Source organism: Nicotiana tomentosiformis, chromosome 12, assembly GCF_000390325.3.
Source record: "Nicotiana tomentosiformis chromosome 12, ASM39032v3, whole genome shotgun sequence".
Classification (NCBI taxonomy): Eukaryota; Viridiplantae; Streptophyta; class Magnoliopsida; order Solanales; family Solanaceae; genus Nicotiana; species Nicotiana tomentosiformis.
Genome location: NC_090823.1, coordinates 115,368,463 through 115,390,092, shown reverse-complemented (window position 1 = coordinate 115,390,092; position 21,630 = coordinate 115,368,463). Strand labels below are relative to the sequence as shown.

The 21,630-nt window shown below is 34.4% G+C and overlaps 3 protein-coding genes across 3 annotated transcripts; 1 reads left to right on the top strand and 2 right to left on the bottom strand.

Moving 5' to 3' along the window:
• Positions 1-4,880: 4,880 nt before the first annotated feature.
• LOC104102470 (glycine-rich cell wall structural protein 1.0-like) lies at positions 4,881-5,759 on the top strand. Its single transcript, XM_033657760.1, has one exon. The coding sequence runs from the start codon at positions 4,881-4,883 to the stop codon at positions 5,757-5,759; it is 879 nt and encodes a 292-aa protein (XP_033513651.1).
• A 1,058-nt stretch (positions 5,760-6,817) lies between these two features.
• LOC104102466 (vacuolar cation/proton exchanger 2-like) lies at positions 6,818-14,335 on the bottom strand. The gene is made up of 11 exons (XM_009610175.4): positions 13,910-14,335; positions 13,521-13,588; positions 13,402-13,430; positions 12,557-12,753; positions 12,181-12,393; positions 11,780-11,914; positions 9,386-9,502; positions 9,259-9,312; positions 8,905-9,021; positions 8,658-8,751; positions 6,818-7,316 (listed from the first exon to the last, which is right to left on the bottom strand). The coding sequence occupies exons 1-11, from the start codon at positions 14,186-14,188 to the stop codon at positions 7,306-7,308; spliced, it is 1,314 nt and encodes a 437-aa protein (XP_009608470.1). The 5' UTR covers positions 14,189-14,335; the 3' UTR covers positions 6,818-7,305.
• A 1,351-nt stretch (positions 14,336-15,686) lies between these two features.
• On the bottom strand, positions 15,687-21,226 carry LOC104102465 (ATP synthase subunit epsilon, mitochondrial-like). The gene is made up of 2 exons (XM_009610174.4): positions 20,971-21,226; positions 15,687-16,063 (listed from the first exon to the last, which is right to left on the bottom strand). Exons 1-2 carry the CDS (start codon positions 21,152-21,154, stop codon positions 16,035-16,037), a joined length of 213 nt encoding a protein of 70 aa, XP_009608469.1. The 5' UTR covers positions 21,155-21,226; the 3' UTR covers positions 15,687-16,034.
• Positions 21,227-21,630: the final 404 nt, after the last annotated feature.

Genomic DNA, 21,630 nt, shown 5'->3' with positions numbered 1-21,630 from the left:
CCGAGGTTAGGGCAGCAACTTCTTAGGCTGAGCAGCTCAGACTTGAGAGGTACAAGAAGTACCACCCTTCTACCTTCAGTGGATTGGCGTTAGAGGATGCCCAGGGTTTTCTGGAGAAGTGTTACCGTATTCTCCGTACTATGGGTGTATCAGAGTCAAGTGGGGTTTCTTTTACTACATTCCAGCTTAGAGGGAGCAGCCTATCAGTGGTGGCGTGCTTATGAGTTGGATAGTCCGGCTAAGGCAGCTTCACTTATATGGACTCAGTTCTCAAACATGTTTTTTAGAGAGTATGTCCCTCAAAGCCTCAGGGACTCATGGTGCGCGGAGTTTGAGTAGTTGCGCCAGGGTGCTATGACTGTGTCAGAGTGTGCAGTTCATTTCAGTGATTTAGCCCGACATGCACCGGCCTTGGTTGCCACAGTTCAAGAGAGGGTTCGTCGGTTTATTGAGGGACTCCACCCCAGTATTCGGATCAGTATGGCTAGGGAGTTGGAGACGGATATTTCTTATCCGCAGGTTGTGAGTATCGCCAGGAGATTGGAAGGCATGCTTGCTCGGGATAGAGAGGAGAGAGAGGCCAAGAGGCCTCGAGAGTCTAGTTCTTATTATGGTGCTCGTGCCCCAGCATCTCGTCATGGTAGGGGTTATGTGAGTCGCCCCATTCATTCAGCTCTTCCAGCTGTCAGTGGTGTTCCAGCCCTTTCTAGGCCCCAAGAGCCTTATTATGCATCGCCAGTATCTAATGTGCCTCCTACACGGGGTGTTCCCAGAGGCCAGTCCAGCAGACCTGGCTCGAGCCAGTGACAACAGTCACACCCTCCGAGAGCTTGTTTTGAGTGTGGCGACACTCGCCATATGGTGAGGGATTTCCTCACACTTAGGTGGGGTGCACCTCCATAGACTTCTCAGGCACAACGTGCTCCACCGGGTCTCAGGCTATAATTCCAGCACCAGCTACCGCCCCACCTACTCAGCCAGCTCGAGATGGAGGTTGAGGTCACCCTAGAGAGGGAGGCCAGACCAGATATTATGCTCATCTGGCTCGTAGAGAGGCAATTACTTCCGATTCTGTCATTACGGGTATTATCCCGGTCTGTCGTAGAGATGCGTCGATATTATTAAAAATTAAAATTACCCTCCGAAAAATAATAAATATATATTATGACCATGATAAATGAGAACAGAGGCGTTTAGATCCATGCAATAACTTAGTAAAGCCTATTCAAATTCTTGGTGTTGTTTTCTCCTTCCCGTACATTACTACAAATAAACTATCTTAACCTCAATATTTGGTTATTCACCTTCCAAAAATTGTTACAAATTCGTTCCTTTTTAACTTTATAAAGTGGACAATTAAATCATCAACAACAACAACAACAACAATCCACTAGTGGGTCTGGGGAGGGTAGTGTGTACCCAGACCTTACCCCTACCCGGGGTAGAGAGGCTGTTTCCAAATGACCCTCGGCATCCTTCCCTCCAAGAACTCCCTAACCTTGCTCTTGGGGTGACTCGAACTCACAACTTCTTGGTTGGAAGTGGAGGGTGCTTACCATCACAGCAACCCACCTTGTCTAAAGTAAAACAATTCTTCCCCTGTCAAACCATTGTCAAATGGAAAAATTCTTTTTGTTTCATAAAAGATACTTTTTTTTATTAGCCAAATCTGCTCACCATTTGCAACAACAGCCCATTTACAAGTCAAATCAGGTAATATTTTTCCTTTTCCTATTAGTTTTTATGAGTGTTATGCTAATTCTATAGTTTTTATATGTATTTTTTCATTATTATTGTCATACAATGAGTATCTTTGTTTATGAAAATTATTTGAATATACAATACAGTCCTAGCTAATTTTCATTAGGAATAGTGCTTATTTTTTACTTAATTCCTTTTTAACGTAACCAGAAAATTTAATTTCAGGAATTTGCTAATTGTCGTCCATTAGCGGCAGGGCAAAATTGACCACCCTTCGTCGAAATATTACACTGTATATATAGGTTAAATATTAGATTTTAGTGGTATATGACATATATTGAATACTCTTGGGGATTATTTTTTACTTCGTTCAAATTTGAATACCTAAAATAAAATTCCTAGCTTCGCCACTTATTAGCGGACTTGACTTCTTTACATCATCTTGTTTTTTCAATTTCACGGTAAATATCTTGGGATGGGACAATATCCTAGTTGTTTCCTTCTATTTTTTCTCTTTCATTTGTGTTCTTTATTTTGGTGTGGCTTGGTTCATTCCGGGCAGTGACGGAAGCAGAATGTTATTCAACAAATAATATATTTATTTATACTATTTTTTCTGTTTATGTTTGTTGAGATCAATCGTGTTGTTTTTAATATAGTAAAATAAATTCTATAAAGTTGTAATATAGTTTATTAATATTAATTTTATTTTATAAAATTTTATATAATTAACATGGAATACACGTGCAATGCACATGTCCGGAAACTAATATTATTAAAATAAGAGGAAAAAGCCACCTTCTTAAGCCTAGTGGCAGCATTAAAATTAGCCACATGTGATGTATTAACTAATAACTAATTCATCCATATGGCATAACCAGAAAAAGTCATATACAACTTATTTCTTAATTAATTAATAACAAATAACTAAATCAAAATATTAAAAAATTTAATAAAATATCTATCCATATTTTTAAAAAGAATAATATGATACCACATAATGACAAATGTAGATTTTTAGGACAAAGCTCCAAAAAAGTTGGAGTTTAGTTATTTTATAATAAAAACGAAAAAAAAAAAAACCGCCCATTCAAATTGGTGAGTAGTTTTAAGTTAGAGTTTTAAAATAAAAAACGAAAATAATCAAGTAACGAATAAATAAACTTACTCACAAGAAAGATAAAAAAATTTATTATGAAATTATAGAAATAAAAATTATTTGAATTTGAGATGAGAAAATTTCTTTTAAATTATAATGAGAAAATTCATGCAAATAACAAAATATAACTAAAACCATAATAGATAAAGTCAAAAATAAAAAGATATAGAACAATGTGTGAATTTCAAGTAAAAGAATAATAAATTAATAATCAACTTTTACATGAGTAAGAAATCTATGTTATATTAAAAGAGGTAATAAGCAAGGACATTAAATCTAAAGGCAAACTATTAAAAATTCACATGATATGCAATAATACTGAGCAATGAATAAAGCAATAACGATAATCGAGGAACTAAAGAAGAAAAAATGGCATAAAATATAAAATGATAAAATGTATTAGAATTTTAAATCAGAAAGCGTTTTTGAGTTTTAATGACAAAAATCATACATATGTAAAATATCGTGTAAATTAAATCTTAATAGATAAAGTCAAAAATAAAAAATATTAGGATAAAAGAATATCAAGCAATAAAGTATAATTTTAAAAGATAGATGACTTTAATAATTAAATCTTAAAAATCAAAATTTTAATAAAAAGTCAAAGGAGAAGAAAAACTTAATTTCTTGGAATATAATACAAAAATAACAATTAATTAAAACATTGGTAGATTTATAACTAAAAAAGAAAAAAATAATTTATATTTTTGACGAATTCAAATGAAGATGTACAATGGAAAAAACGTTTCAAGAAAAAGTTTTAGGAGTAAGAAATATATATATATATATATATATATTATATAAAAAAAGATAATTATAAAAATATTAAGTCAAGTAACAAGCTAATAAAACGTCATAATAGCAAATAAAATAATAATAATAAATATAGCAGATTATATAATAAAGAAAAGTGAGGAACTAAAAAGTTATTCGATGGCCATATGAATCTTTTTCTAATTTTATCGATTTTCTTATTGGGCATGTTTCACTGGATAAAAAAAAAAGAAAATTTAAATTTAAATCAAGCAATATGATATAATTTGGTCAAACAAATTAGATCACACAACATGATTTATATTATCCGCACATACTAGTACTAGTAATAAATTAAAAAAAAATGTTTGCATGACGTCCTCCTCTCCTTCAACCACGCGCACGCATCTTTTAACGATGCACTTAAACATCAAATCTAGAAGACTAACAAGTCACATAGTATAATTAAAGCAGTACAATTATGATACCTACAAATACAAAATTTTCAGAGCCAAATGAAAATTATTAAGTAATCTTCAACAACTTCTGTAACGTTTCTAAGCTTCAACAAGTACTGTAACGTTCTCTAATCTTCAACTACTTATGTAACGTAATATCTATGGCATGGGTTTATGATTTGACTTCCTCTCTTTGTCTGAAATATTTTTCTTTGTTTACACATTTGTTTCTGTTGAAAGCCATCAAACAATCAGATCTTTTTCCCCTACAAAAAATTTGAAATTAGTTTTGCTTAAGTGGATTGGTGTCTGCTAGTTAGAAATACTATGTTATAGATTTAACCAAACACAATAAAATGGTAAAAAAAACAAACACGAAAATGAAAAAGACTCTTATAGCTTCAAACCATTTACCTTTATCTCTGAATAATCAAAAATCTGAAATAACAAAATTACGATTTCATATTAAGAAGTTTTCACACATATCATATTACACAATTATGATATGTTTATGTGTGGCTGTGCGTTGTGATAATTTTTTTTTTCTTTTTAGAGGATGAAGTTTTGAATAACATTAAATGGGGGAGTAGTAATATTGGAGAGCCCGTCGAAGCATATTTTTTAGTGTTGCTTCCTTCTTTTAGTTGTTTGCTTCTATGAGTGTGAACCAATAGAAAGGATTTAAAAACTAGAATCAGTTTCAAAAGTAAGATATACTCTTATTAATTACATAGTTTTCATGTTCTACCTATAAAAAGGTAGTATCTATTTGAAATTTGTTGAGGACGGCTTAAATTTGAGAGTGAAAAATGGTGAAGAGGGGCGTTTTAATATTGCTTTTGTCTACATTTTTAGTTGGGAGCATTCAAAGTAGGCAATTGGCGGAGAATGGTTGCATAGCTAAGAAAGACTGTGATGTAAGAGAAATAGGTGAAGGAGCTAAGACAGGTAGGAGGAGCAATGGGATTGATGCTTTAAGTGAAGCAACTTTTCGAAATGGGCTTGGTGTATCTGGACAAGAATATGGGTCGGGTCAAAAATACAGTTATGTGCCTATTGGACCTATACCAGAATATGGTAATATTCCCGGTGGCACACCATTAACTGGAGGACCTGGACTAGGATATGGTGTTGCTCCAGGTATACCTTTATTAGGAGGACCTGACACCGTTGGTATACCGTCTATAGGAGGATTACCTGGTCAAGGATACAATGGTATTCCAATTGGAGGAGGAGGACTTGGGCTTGGATATGGTAGTATTCCAGGTATACCTTTGATCGAGAGACCCGATAAAGGATATGGTGTTTTTCCTGGTATACCATTGTTAGGAGGAGGACCTGATGGTGTTCTTCCCGGTATACCATTGTTAGGAGGAGGACCTGATGGTGTTCCGGGCGTACCTTTAATAGGAGAAGTACCTGGTCAAGGATATAATGGTGTTCCTGTCGAATCTGGACCTGGATATGGCGTTGTTCCTGATATACCTTTGATAGGAGGAGTTGGAGGAGGAATTGGTGGAGTAGGAGGTGGTGTTGGAAAGCGAATAAGCGGATGGGGAGGCGGCGGCGGCGGCAGTGATGGTGGTGGTGGAGGAGGATTTGGACTGGGTGGAGGCTTTGGAGGAGGTGGTGGTGCCGGTGGTGGTTCTTATGTTAACACCGATATGATCAATAGTAAGCATCATTGACATGTAATAATCTTGAAGTGAAACTCAAATTTGGAAATAAAAGATACTCTGTTCTTCTTTAATATGCATGAAGTTGTTACTATAATTTGTTTTCAAGTGAACTTCATTTTATTTATTTAACCGTTTTTCATTAGAACAATTGACTCTAGGTGATATTTCTATGCTTAGACGTTATTTAGTGGTAAAATTATCTCCAATTAGTTACCGAGTAATCATCACTAGTTACAATTAGCTATAAATGGTTGCCCAACTAGGATTCTCTTTTTTCTCTTTACATTCTGCACTCCCCGTGTAGGTTAGGAAAGGGCTAGTTTTGTTTAAATGGGGTGAAATTTTTGTGCCAAGACATTAAAGTTAGCATCTACTACTAGTTTTTTTGAACTTAACAGAAATTCGTTCTTCTCAGGTATTGATTAATCATACTATTTAAGATATTAAATAAAGAACTACTTAATTTTATATAACTTGCTTGAACCAACATATCCACAATTAGACAATGTTGTCAGTTTTGAGAAAATCATTAAACACCATCCTTGTACCCTTTCCACCTACTTTCATACCATATCAAATGCAGAAAATTATTACATATTATTTCCAGAGTAAAATGATTCCATACCAAAAGAATCTTAGGTCTAGGGACTAAGTAAGCGTTTTAGCAAAAAATACACATACACAATAATGTATTTTAAGCTTTAACTAAGTAAATGTTTTAGCAAAATGCAATCTCATACATAGTCAACGTTTTAAGTTTTAACTAAGTAAACGTTATAGCCAACACCTCGTCTTAGCCAGAAGAGCACAAATCTGTGCAGGTATACTATGCAAAAGACTGAATAATCCAGTGACAAGAACAACCCACTATAATCCCAATAGTGGAATCTAGGGAGCGTAGTGTGTACGCAGACCTTATCCCTACCCTGGGGTAGAGAGGTCGTTTCCGATAGACCCTCGGCTTCATCCCTCCAAGAACTCTCCACCTTGCTCTTGGGGTGACTCGAACTCACAACCTCTTAGTTGGAAGTGGAATGTGCTTACCACTAAAGCAACCCACTCTTGCCTTTTGCCTTGCTACAATACATTAAAGCTGTGTAAGAAACTTTTCTAAGGATCCATTACAACAATTACATCTCAACCCACCAATCTGGGGATCACTATGGATATATATGAATAAGGTACAACATTTATATCTCCTAAATCTTACATTTGGAAAAATTGTTCTACAGTGCCCGCCCTTCTATAATTCTTCTCCAAGTGGAAGAATATAAAATCAGCTTGGATATACAGTAGGGAAGAAACAGAAACTGTTTGTTTGCTAAAAAAATGATACAACATGGATAAACGTTGAAGAAGAAGCCAACAGTTCACCCCAACCAATGAGTTTTCCAGTGTAAAAGAACCCATCTACCACTTCACCGCCACAACCTGCACTCCAGATTTAGCCAACACTTGGGCAGAGTGCAGCTTGTTAGGCTCATCGCTTTTGATTCATCACCAGCAGTCGAAGAGTTCATTTGCTGAGGCATGAGTATCACCGCTGAGAGCATACTTATTCCCCTTCTGCACCACGCCCATGCAAGAAAGGTTAATGGCCAATTTTTTGTGATCCAAAATTTGTGGGGGTTGGGGAAGGAGGGGGGACAAGCAGGATATTTAACACATAACAACCTCAATTCAGCAGTGTATCAAAATGAGCAGTTAGTATTTGAAAGCTCTAACCAAAGCCTAGATATGCAGCTAGAAGAAGTCGGCTTGTGGTAGGGGGATCTGCCAACGAAACATAACTCGTCTAAGGACTGTTTAAAGGTAATTTTGGCAACCAAAAAGTGGTGAGCTAGCGTACATGTGGCTGTGATGGAGTTTATTGCGAAGATTTAGTAGGTTTGCTACCCTAACAAAAAGAGCAGAATAGATCTCAAACATTGTAACCTTCTAACACAAAAACAAAATGATCCTAACCGACCAACAGCTTAAATTGGCGGTAGATAAAATCAACTCTCCTTTGTATAACTTACCCAAAAAAAAAAATCTCCTTTGTATAATGATGGTTAACACAAGTACATTAACAAATGAAACTTATCTTCTTTTTTCTTTTCTTTTTTAGAATGATAAAGAATGAAACTTTTCAAAGCATTCAAAATAATGTAGTAGCAGATTAAAGACATGAAGATTAATGAAATACTCAAAAAATGATATGCTATGGCATGGAACAAAATCATCACAGGCTTACCGAATTTGTAAATATTTAGGCATTTCATAGCTGGTCATGAAACTGAAACATCGACTCTGTTAACTAGAGCTGAAAAAGATTGGAAGGAAAGGAGGGATAGAGAACAGGATAAAACTCTTAGTTTTGATCAAGAAATTCGAAGAAGGAATACATTCGAATTGTAGAGACTGACATCTTCAATAAACTATAAAGGAGAAACAAGCAATAGTCAGACTAGGAAGGGTGGAGCAAAATTTGTGAACTAATCTTTGATAGTATACTAACCGAGTGACAAGAGGGTGAAGATAAAGAGATGGAGGTCGGTTGGAGGTGGTTATGTTACATATTACAGTTAGTGGGTGAAACTTTTGTCCGGAAAGGATTGTGAGCAATGGTGGCAAGAGAACACTTGGAGGAGCAGATTCAAAATAGAAAGGACACCGAGAGCTTGAAGAGATGGAAAATATGGAGATGGGCTTATTCTATTTTATTTGTATGTTTGGTACATAACATCATATCTCACTGTGTAGTTAGCAGAATTTTACTTTTTTGGATATTGGTTTGCACCTAATGTACTCTATTTTCTGCAAATAACACCAACTTGGTGTACTTAAACAAAATTACCCTGTCTTATTAATAAAACAAGATTAAGAAATTCTCAGATTTTAGAGGGAAAGAATGTATGAACTAACCTTTTGATGGATCAACATGTACAAAGAAACTGGCTGCAACAATGAGATAGCATAGAATAAGCATCAACCCCTTAAAATAGTTTGATGTTCCTTCCTGCATATTGTAAAGTAACAATTAGACTTAGTAGCAAGATTGCCATGGCTGAGAAGTCTAGGGTAGGGAGCAGGCTGAACATCATCGTCTATTTTATTCAACTGTCTGATTTGCCTGGGGTAGGGGTGGCGGCAGAAGGATTAGATGACAAACCTGCAGCATAAATGCCACGACTAGCACTGTGATAAAGAGTGTAGCAGTCTCAAACAATTGGAAGTTCAAGTCCATTGGTTTTCCCATGAACCAACCAACAACAACACAAAATGGAATCTGCATTATCAAAAACACGAGATCTACAAATAAGCAACTTGATTTATATGCTCTATTATAAATTTTGAATAACTCCAAACTGACTGCACTAAACGTACACCAAACAAACAAACAAATCTAGTATGTTCTCAGGACTCTGTATGAATTTAAATTAAAGAATAAAAAAGAAAATATTTGTTATCGGATAATTTCTAAACCTAATTCAGATGATTCTTGCATCACATTTTAATGTCTTACCACAAACATTGATATCTGAGTTGATGACCCAATTGCAACTCCAAGTGTAATATCCTGCAAACAATACCCCGTTAGCAACCTATTCTGGAGCAAATGAGAAATTGAATATGGTTTATCAAGAACTTACAAGCTTATCTTTCATTGCAAACATGATTGCACTTGCATGTTCTGCAGCATTTCCAACAATTGGAAGCAGGATGACACTAATAAAAGACACAGGCATGTTCATTGAGTCAGATGCTCCCTGAAATCAAATTAGCAATACGAAGAAATTACGATGAAGGACATACAGAAAATAAAAGGTCAAAAGAACTTAAACAAAGATTTTAATGCTTCAGAGATACATGTAGTGGTGGTAAAATGATTAAAAGAAAATAGTTATCCACCCATATTATCTATTAAAAAATGGGTTGGATGATGAACTTTTTAAAAACGGGTCAAATATGGATAAGAACCATATTATCCACTTAGAAAATAGATAGCCAATGGATAACTAATGAGTTTAACTTTTACACTTGTAAATCTCAAATTGGGGGTTTCTCAAGTTTGGGAAACTAGGAATTCTCCCAAAAGTGATCATATTCAAGAAGTCATGGATAATATGGATATCCATATTATCTACCGGTTAACCCGTTTTTTATCCGTATTAAATATCGGTCAGGTCGGACAATTTATCCATTTTTGCATTACCCGTTCCGACCCGACCCGACCTACCCGTTTGCCACCCCTAGATACATGCGTGAAGCTTAAATTTACTAAGTGTAGGTGCCAAAAATAAAAAGGATAGAAACAACAAGTAGTAACAACCACAAGATAAGGAGATTGGGGACATATTACAGGACGTAAGATTGAAATTGATTAACAAATAAAATGGGCAGAAAATTGCTGCCAGCAAATTTCTACTATGAAGTCAAATATATTCCACTATAACGACCAACGGTTAAAAGATGCAACTCAGCCAGAACCCAAAGTGATTATTTAGGAAAACGAAGAAGAACGTGAGCCAAGTATCCTCATATAACCTAAACGAGACACCCAAAATCAATACCATTTGCTCTGAAGGGGGCAAGTCACTACACAAGCAAATTCTTCTTGATCAAACATTGCAGGGAATTCTTATCTAACTCAAAGAATCTTTGCCAAACTTGCTGGCTAATAATGCACACCATGTATGAGACATATTAACAAGAGAAGAAAATGTTAGACTATTCTCTGAAATTTCATTCAATTATCAAATTACTTTAACATCGAAGGTAATCTTAGACATCTCAGAAGATAATTGTCAAACTTGCTGGTTAATAATACACCATTAGTGAAGCTTATGAGACGAAACCGTGTATATTTTTCATGTTTCCCAAGGAAAGCAGAAGTGCCCTATATTACTGCCTTTTAGATTCATTATCAAACATACAGCCCCTATTAGATTGAAATCCATTTCAAGCACTTCGTCAAATGAAAATACCAAACATATTCTTCTGGCGAATGGCCTGATGGTAGGTCAGGAAACTGATCTCCAATCTAAAGTTATGCTGCAGTGGCATTTATAAAAGTTACATTCCCAAGATTTTAGTCAATTTTAAATCAATGATAAGTCTACATATTGCAGATGGCCATATAGTGTTCAGTGTGGTCAGCTGATCCATGCAGATATATTTGTATTGTCTCGCTATACATATTGGATGTACCTCACCTGAAACAAATGAGGCAACACTTAACTCGGAAATAATAAGTACTCTCTTAGAAACAGATTGAATCACCAATTCTACTTTCAACAGTCGGAAAAATATGATGTTTGACCAAATTCTTTTTCAAATTATTTATAAAATTTTCTGAATGAGAAAATTATCAGGAAGTATATTCATATAATTCATAAATTTCTAAAATCCTTTCTTTTATTAATCAGGTAATCATAAATTTTCTAAGGTCTTACCTTTAAAAGGGAAATTAATCACCTTGCAACTTAAACTTTCATTCACTTTTCTCCATAAAGATATGGTGAAAGAAATTAAAAAATATAACAATCAATAGTTTATGATGGGGTCAGAATATGCTCTCAGCGCATGAAGCCTTAATTACAACATCTTGTGTAACTAACAATTATTGTGCATTTTGAACCTCATAGTGAACCTTAAACTGTGCCATCACTACATAACACACAGTGGCCATCATTGCAGAGCTCCAACAAGTTCTTACAAGGCACACAGAAGAGAGGAAAACACACCGCAAAGGCTCCAAAGACCATGCAGAGTGAAAATCAAACAAGGATCATTATGCTGGCAAAGTATAGTGCATGAAAGCTTCAGTTACTTAAATCATCAAAGCATTGATTAATTACCACAACAGAAAAAAAAGATACGGGGAAACTATGATAGTCACTATCTCAATGATCTAAAGTCGGCAGGTTATCACGCATAATATTAGCAACTAACTTCCGAAAAATGATAGCATTTTCAATACATCAGTGAAAAAGTGCCTACAACCAAAAAATTCAATAAAATAAAAGAGGAAAAAGAAATGTCACCTGGATGGCATCAACAAGATACCCAGATAGCACAGATATCCATATTGTCAAAATAGCAAGCCACCCTATAGCTTCCCATTGTGTTATCTCAGGGGCTTCTTCTTCATCAAAATCTTCGGCATTATTTTCTCTATCCTGTTCACATATTAGAGAATAATTAGATCAAACTAATGCATCCTGCAGCAACACAATATGCAAAAATAACATATCATAGTACGAGTTATTGGTACAAGTTTATTTGGAAAAAGCTGAGATTTTCTGCAAACCTAACTCCTCCATAACAGGCCTCTGATTAGTAAATAGGAAAACATAGTAGTCAACAGCTAATGCCGCAGACTACCTTAGAGAAATCGTACAAGCTGAATAACCAGAAATAAATTCCAAGATTTTCAGCAATTTACCTCATTGATAGGACTATATAGATTTTGTTGACTCTTGAGCTGAAAAAATAGGTAACTTGCATATGCTATCAGCATTATGCAACTGCTAAACCTTGAAAGAGCCAGCTCTGACTTCCCAAAATGCACTTCTGTGTGGGTGAAATGAAGTACAGCCGGAAACAATATGCCCATGACTGCCATCAATAACAATCCTGAATTCACGATCGCAGTTGCCTGCAATGTAATGATTATCATTACTATTAGCACATAACATTAGTGAGAGAACATTATAGCTGAGATAATACGAAATTACAGTGAAGCATCACATTCACAAAAGACAAAAGCGTTTACTTCATTGCACATTTTATGATGACACGATTGATCAGAAGATAATCACCTTACTAAAAACCTGGACTTTCTGATGATGAACAATCCCGCCACAGAAGAAGGCACATCCGAGCACCAAGAGCATATTTGACAAAATAGAACCCAGCAAGGATTGTTTAACAACCCTCATCATTCCATTATTCAATGCATATAATGAGATTATCATTTCAGTCGCATTGCCAAATGTAGCATTCAGAAGGCCCCCAACTATACATCAGAAAACAGAAAAGGTCATCCCAGTAATCAAAAGAAACGTGCTAGGTCTGTAAACAAATGCACGACTTAAAACACTTCCAGCAAAGGCCACGCAGAAGGGCAGAAGTACACAAACAGTATATAACCATTAAAATAGTAGTAAGGAAATCATATCTAGTGATTCGAGTCAAGGAGGATGAAATCCAAAAATTTACTTCAAGGGGTTTCTAGTTCCTCAACTGGTAATGTGGAACTTACTCCAAAAAAAATACTTGATTGATTCACTTGTTGCATATCTCAAATTCAACCAATCTTTCTTGATTACTAAATTTCTCGGTAAAAACCAAACTTAACTCACATTTTCAAATTACTCTGTGGCAGAATTGACATTCAACTTAAGCACTTAGAGTCCTTTTTAATGACGGTGGTGTCTATGTACTGCCTCCCACTAGCAGAGGTACCAGGTAACTCTACCATCAAGGTTTAGGTAGATAGGAAGAAATCATCTAGTATCTTTTTTATTGAGATTAAGCAAGCAATTTGAGAAGCTCAACTTAAGTCTCTCAGTAATTCATTCAAAAGGAAAAAGTCCAAAACTTATATTCCTCAAAAACAAAAACAAACAACATATGGTAAAACAACCAATAAACAAATGTGTACCTGTAGGCCCAGTGAAAAATGCAAGCTGCCTGTATCAAGAAAATTAAGGAATTCAATGAGCATGTAAAAGAATATAGTATCAAAGGAAAAGTAAAATAACTCGAAGAGCATAAACATACTCAGTTGCATAACCTAAACGCTCAGCTAAGGGTGTAATCCCCACCAAACTGAAGAAAAAGACCCATTCCTGAAATATCAAAATGAATCCAAAATATATTAATAAAGCAAACTAAATTAAAAAAAATAACTTTAATTGAAATGAAAAACAAACATGGGATTAATATAGAATATATGGTTAGTAACCTGCAATAACAAGTTAAATTATAATGATTTATAGAGTCAACTGTCAACATATAAATCATTTGTGTTTAATTTCTACGGACCAAATTTACGCAATCAAGTCACTTAAAAGGTAATTGCAGTTAATATTGATTGGTAATACAGAATAAATGGTAAGTAACCAGGTTGCGAGAGCTAAAAATAAATGTCAAAAGTCTAGACTTTATACATGTTTTTTTGTAACATAGTGTAGCAGTATAGCCAGAGGTCCAAAAGGAAGCAAAATATTGATCTTTGCTTTAAGTATAACAATGTATATACTCCTCATAAAGCTGATCTGATCCATCTTCCTTAAGACTCTCGAATATGAGTAGAAACTTCTAGGCGACGCCATATGAGCTGCTGCCTCAAAATGTAGAGTTTCTGTCTTGTTTGTAGCATTATGAGATGAACTAAAAGGGATCTCCTCATTAGATTCAAGCTCTACCTTTTCCCCTATAGATCCCATCTCAACACTTTGCACACTTGAAAATAATGAATCAACCAATTGAATACACTGATTTGAATGGGCAAGCTCAGTAAATTACAGAAATTAGAATCGGAATTAATATCAAATTAGGAGAAAAAGGAAACAGAAAAGAAGGCACTATTTGTGTATATATCACATATATATGTAGATATTGTACATAGAAAAATCCGTCCCTGTCCCTGAAACGTGAAGAGGCCGGCGACAGGGAGGAAGACGAAGGTTCTGCGAAGTAGTCTCTGCCTAATAATTTTATTTTTAATTTTAATTTTTATAGTAATGGAGCACTAATGATATTATAATATTTTTTTTCCAATATAAGTAGGATGATAAGATAAGGTAGTGATACAATTGTTTTTCCTTTCCAACGTTGAAGTTGGATATTTGGGAATTTTTAATTCCTCCAAGTATTTTATGTCATTCACATTTCCAACTTGAATAAATTTTTCCTTTTATTTTAATTATTTACATTATTTTAAAAGTAATGTAAGGATTTTTTTTAAGAAGGAATTCGTAAGATTTTTTCCTTTTTCTCCGTTCTCCCCATCCACTCATTTCCCTTTATCATATACACGCGTTTTGATTTGATGTAAAGATTGAATTAAAGTAACCTTTTACCGGAATAGATTTATTCTACTCTTATTTCATGTTGGTAATTTCAAATGTTCTTCTACTTCCATATTCAAACTTCTCACCTTATTTTTCGGACATAGCTTAGGCTAATACAGGTGCTCCAACCAACTGGGCTACAATTGACCTCTTATTACAATATACATGAGAATTTGCTAAAAAATTCAAATATAAATACAAATAGTAATTTTCTAAAAGTATAGCTACAAATAATAAATACAATATATATATACACACACTATGTCGCATAATTTTTCCCATCTTACATCTTCTTACTTTTATAACCACAAAAAAAAGAAGTTAAATTGACTACAATCTCAAGCTGCGTCTGTACTCTTCATCCCAATTATCTTGGCATTTGCTTAGCCGTTGTGACTTGAGGATGGACAAAATTGATCATCTAAGAAGCAGCATGAATCATAATTTCCTGACTGTTTTAGCCTTTTCATCTTTATCTAAATAATCAATTTTAAAGAGAGAAAACTGATCGTTTAAGAAGCAACTTGCATCATAATTTCCTATAAATTAAGCCATTTCGCCTTCTTTTTTCCTTGTAAAATGCATACTTATGTTTTACTCATTGCAAGTTGTTTCCTTGACCATGGAGGTCTGTTCCCTCTCATATTTTCCAATGCATCTCGATTTTTCACATTTCAAAAATAAGAGAAGAAAGTAAGGAATAGTTTAACACAAAGTTTGGCTGCAGTTAAGCAAAGAAGAATAAGAAACAGTTAACTGGACGTTTACAATTGGTAACCCGTAGCTCCTGAATTCAGAAGCACAAATTTCAACAGCATAGCAAAGAAGAATTCACATATATTATCCGTTTTGGCTCTAGGATCACAACTAATATTTGAACCATGCTTCATTTTGCATTAAACTAGGCAATGTAATACGAGTTCCAGTGAGCGACAGGGAAGAACCATCACTTGCCATGCTCGAGAACATAGGCTTAAAATTTTTGAATTACACATGAGGATAACAGAGGCTTTTAACATATTATGCAGCCACACATTATTGCTCATCAACGAAATCACTTGCCAATTTTCATCCAGCAAGCATAGGACCAAATTCTAGTCGGTATGTTATTAGACGTTAATGAAAGCTCCAGGAGACAAGCACTACATGGTGTCAAGGCCATGGCAGTACAAAACAATTACAGAATATAAGAAACAAAGCCCAAGATCCACCCTCGATCTCATTCTTCAGGAGTATCTGAGCGGATGGCTGTTAAAAAGATCAGCAGAAGTATTTGTTAGAATGCCGAACAAGAAGAAGATGCAGCTTTTGCCATGAAAATACGACTCAAATTTAAGCAAATGACAAATCAACAGACAGCCAACCCTACCGTCTATGCCCTACACTTTTTGACTATATAAGGACCAAAATCATACAGAAATCTTGTAGAAACATAAACCTAATACTCTGTTCTTTTTTGTTCTTTTTTGCGGGGAGTAAACAGTTACAGTCCAACTTTTTTTTTCACCAACGAAAAAGAAAATAAGTATATTGACAAGGGGATACAGGTAGAATTTGCAAGCGTGGTTCTCCTCATTCTTAATAAATCATTATCTTAAATCCGAAAAAAAAATACGACAACGGGATACAAACATGTATCCCCACAATGACGAAACCAGGAACTTCGCTAACGGTTGTCAATGTTTGATGAAATAAATACAAAAATTTATTTTGTTGAATAGGTGCATCAAAATTTTTAAATCAAACTACGTAATATTTATTTATATTATAAAAACACTTGTAGTAGAGCTAACAATTGTAAACTAACATGAAGAAGACAATAAATTTTTTTTTACTAGTGAACGCATATCTCAAATATATTATTGCAATTGTACTCGAGAAGATTTCATCTTTTAAGATGTTTTTATTATTATAATAGGCTCAGAAATAGTTCACAATACTTTTGTTTCTACATAAGGCACTACACGACTACCTAAAAATTCATCATCCATTTGATTCCGCTAGTCATCCCTGATAAATTTCACCACCGAAAAAGCTCTTTCAACGAATTCAGTGGCAACTGACAGAAGCAAACCAAGTTTTTACTAAGCGAAAACAAGAGGATAACTAAAGCGCTTCTTTGTCACAACTAGTTTTCTTGAAAGATCATTAAGTCCATCTAAAATGTAGAACCTTTTATCAATATCACAAACATCAACAATGCAGTTAGCAAGCTGACTCTCAAGGGCAGTTATGTTAAATTCAACGATCATATAGATATAATTCAACCATTCTCACTATCTTCTTAATGGTCAAGTTAGAAAATGAATATACTGGATTCAAATAAGATACTCTATGAAACAAATCACTTATCACCTAATCAAATTTCTTCAAGTTGCCAATTTTATAGAACACTTCCACAAGATAATGATGTAAAGTAGTATGATCAATAACTTCAAACGGTGATTTTCCAATCAACATAGAACTCATCAAAATTAGGTATAATAATATCATGCTTGATACGAAATGTGACCTTATAGTTAAGCAAATCCGATCTATTATTTGTTAATGTTTGCAACCTTCCCTTTACTACTTTAACAAGTATCATGACATCTGAATATCTTGCTCCATTTGTCATTAAATCCAACAAAAAAACAACCTCAACATTTGATGACTTCCAAGATATTCCGATGTCTTAGCTCTTTCATCTAGAGTATTTTCATCTTCAACAAGAGTATCAAGTACATCAATGATCAACCATAGAGCCAAATATAAAAATAAAATTTTCAAATGACTTGCAGAGAGATCCCCAACTAATATCATGACTCTAACAAGTCCGAGTTCTTAAGTCAAGTTTCTACCAACTTCTAGCTCACTCATATCTGATGTCTCTTAATTTTTTTTTCTTTTTTCAAATTCTCGAAATTCGTCCACGCGTTTAAAATAAGCTTTCAACACATTCAAAGTATTCGAAATCGAAATACAATGTCTCCAACTTGAACACACTTTTTAGAAACTGTGACAAGAGTTAGTTAAAGTTGATGAACAAAAAATTGAATAGAATGGTCGATCTATTTTTTATACAATCAACATTTTAAGAACATTAATATGACTTTGCTTGTCTCATCATAAGATTGTCCACATACATAAGATAAACTTAAAAACAATTAAAAAATATATCAACAATAGGTTTATTTATCAATAAATCACTAATATCTTGAACATGAACAAGAACAAACATTTCCATCACAAATCTTTTTTATCAACATATTTCAAAACAATAACAGCTTGCTCTTTGCAATGACATGTCTAAAGATTCATCAACCAATATAGCAAAATAGTCACCATTTAGATCCTCTATTATAGCCTTAGTTGATTATATCTTACATGTGGTCACAATTTCTTTTCAAATATCAGGAGTTGTTTTTTGGAGCCATGGTTGTGGAATGTCAATCCTCGATGCTAGAAAGCCTTATAACATCAATTGAAGCATTAAAGTGAAGCCTATATTCATGCTTAATCAGATTGCCTCTCATATGCAACATGAATTGATTGTTGTTGTTATAATAGATCTTCACAGTTTGTTTTTGCTAGATTATGACTGCTATACAACGTTTATAAAGAAATTGTGAAAATCTAATGCAACAGTAGTCGATTCATGTTGCATTTGACATGCAATATGGTCAAGCTAAACATGAATATTGGCTTCGTCCAAATATTTTGATTGATGTGGTAAAACTTTTCTTGAATCAAGAATTGACAATGCACGATCATGATAAAAGTGAATCGTCATTGAACGCGTTTTGATGGAAGAGGGGAAGAAAGACTATAGAAAGGCTAAGTGAAGTACTTATAGGGACTTTTTTAACATTCTTCTTTCCTCTTCTTGCTTATCACCTTCTTTCCCTTTCCTCGCGTCCTAATATAACAAAGATCAAGACGAGTTGCTCCAGGTCCAAATATCTCCCTTCGAGATCGCCAGCATCAGTTTAAGTAGCTTAAGTTTTTGAAAAAAAAAGGATAATTTTATTGAAATTCTTTCATGATACGCAAATAGATGTGATATTAAACATGTGTTGGAAAATGCTCCAAAACACAATAAGACGACTTCTCCAAAAATTCAAAAAAGAATTGTGATCGCATGTAAGATAAAAAACAATTTAGGCTATAATAGAGGATCTAAATACCGACTACTTTGTTCTAATCGTTGATGATTTCTTAGACGTGTCATGTAAAGAGTAAGTGGCTATTGTTTTGTGATATGTTTGATAAAAAAATTTTGTAAAGGAATGGTTAATTGGAGTTGTTCATGTTCAACATATTAGTGTTTTATCTCTAAAGAAAGCAATTGTTGATATACATGCTCATCATTCTTTAAGTTTATCTTATATATGTAGACAATGTTATGCAGCAGAAACAATATGCAAAGTAGTATCAATGGTCATAAAATGTCGATTAAACAAGAAAGTAGATTGGTTAATTCTATTCATTGTTTTGCACATCAACTACAACTAACACTTGTTGCGGTCTCTAAAAAGTGTGTTCTAGTGAGAACTTGCATTATTGATTTTGAATACTTTGGATGTGTTGTAAACTTCTCGTGAACTTTGAAAATCTTATAAAGCAAAACTCCAATAGGCATTAGATATGTGTAAGCTAGAAACTAGTAGAGGCATGAACAAATAATTGATCTTATAATAGACAATAATTATTTCACTTCAAGTCGTTTCGAAACTTATTTATATGTCTAGTTCTACTATTGATGTACTTGATACTCTTGTTAAAAATGCAAGTACTTTAAATGAAAGAGCTACGACATCGAGATATCTTGGACGTTGTGAAAAATGTGAGCTTGCTTTCTTGTTGCATTTGATAACAAATATGTGGTGAGTTACATATGAGCTCAATGTATCCCTACTGAGAAAGGCCCAAAATACTGCGAATGTCATGATACTTGTTAAAGTAGCAAAGAGAAAACCACAAACATTAAGCAATAATGGATGAGATTCACCAAATGATAAAGTATATACATTTCAAATGAAACAAGGCATTTGATACCTAATTTTGATGTGCTCTATGTTGACTCTGGAAGATCATGATGTAAAGTCGTTGATAATACTACTTTACATTATTATCTTATGTTTAATAAAATTGTTGATTAAAAAAGTTAATAACTTAATGATTGTTTAATGACATGACAAGTGATTTGCTTCATGGAGTAGCTTGCTTGAATTCAGTTGATTTATTTTCTAGTTTTGAAATCAGAAAGATAGTGAGAATGGTATAATTATATCCTATTAATTTTGATGAATTTATCACGACTATCCTAGTGAATCAAGTTGCTAATTACACATTGATAAAAGGGTATCTGATTTAGAGGGATTTGGTGATCATTCGAGAAAACTAGTAGGGAAAAATAAGTATCTCAATTGTCCTCTTGCTTTCCACTTAAGGAAACCCGATTGCTTGTAACAGTTGCCACTACAACCGCTGAAAAAGCTTTTTCAGCAATAAAATTTATCAAGTCTCTACAGATGTTTAAACTCAAAAGCTAAGGCAAATATAAGCAATCATTGGCATAAAAAGTAACACCAAACACAAACCCAGCCAAAGAAATTAATGACCTAACTTCCATATCTACAATAAGGACACCTATTGCATTATCTAACTGATGCTATGGAGGGAGCGTAGAGGATACAAATCCACCAAAGTTCTTTTTTATTGGAATTCAGAATTTGAGCTTTGATTCGAGTTCGAGATTCTACTATAGCCAGTGAATCACATGGTTCAAAATCTATTTTTGCACCTATTTAGTGAATTGTTTAACACAAATAATATGAGCCAAAGCTACCAGGTTCAAGAGAACCCATAACTTACACACTAAATCCGCCCTTGTTGAGTGAGAATGTAAGAGCACTCTAGGAACTCTACCCTAGCAGAGTTAACAATAGCAAAAAGATTCTAAGAATTCAACAGATACACGCACGCACAGCCCCAAAATTATATCATCCAGTCAGGAATCCAACCCTTTTCCAGTCTAATACCCATCAAAATAAGCAAATTTGAACGAAAAACTGGAATATTATCTTAAAATCGGATCAGCGAAAAGATCTACACTTTTATGCAGCAACCAACGTTATTGATCGATAAAAGGGAAGAAGATTGAGAATGCTTACTGGGTTTTTGAGGTTTGCCGTCGACCCATTTGGAGACGGAGTAATGGACCTTCTCACGAGTCAGGGATTCGGACTTGTACGGCTCCTTAAGGCAGTTCCTAACCAGATTAGCGCACAGGTTTGAGTATGTTATGTAAGTCATCCCAGCTGACCTCCAGAATGGTGCTGCTGCGTTCGACGCCATTTTTTCTCCGCCGCTCTCTTCTTCCTCGATCGCTTTTTTGACAAGATTACTTATACCATGGTCGAGCAGCGATTACCAAAATACCCTTAAGAAAAATGATAGTACTTCAGTATCCATTGTAATTTTCTTTGCATTTTGCACCCCTAAGGAATATGTCATTTCTTAATTGGCACTTTATTTTTATTTTTTTGGTTTCCCACCGGGTCTGGTGCATTGGAGCCCGATTATATCCGGATTCATACCACGTAGGGCCCAATTTGAGGGGAAGCGCTCCCTACCAAAAAAATTTCCATACTCAGGGTTCGAAGAGCAGTCCCATTAACTGCACCACATCCTTTATGGTCTTAATTGGTACTTTATATTTTTAACTTTTACAATTCGCTCCACAGATTAAAATAAAAAAAAAACCAACTCATTTGCAAAGTGACAAAATAGGAATAATATAATTTTGGTTACATTAGTAACTCTTTGCGAAA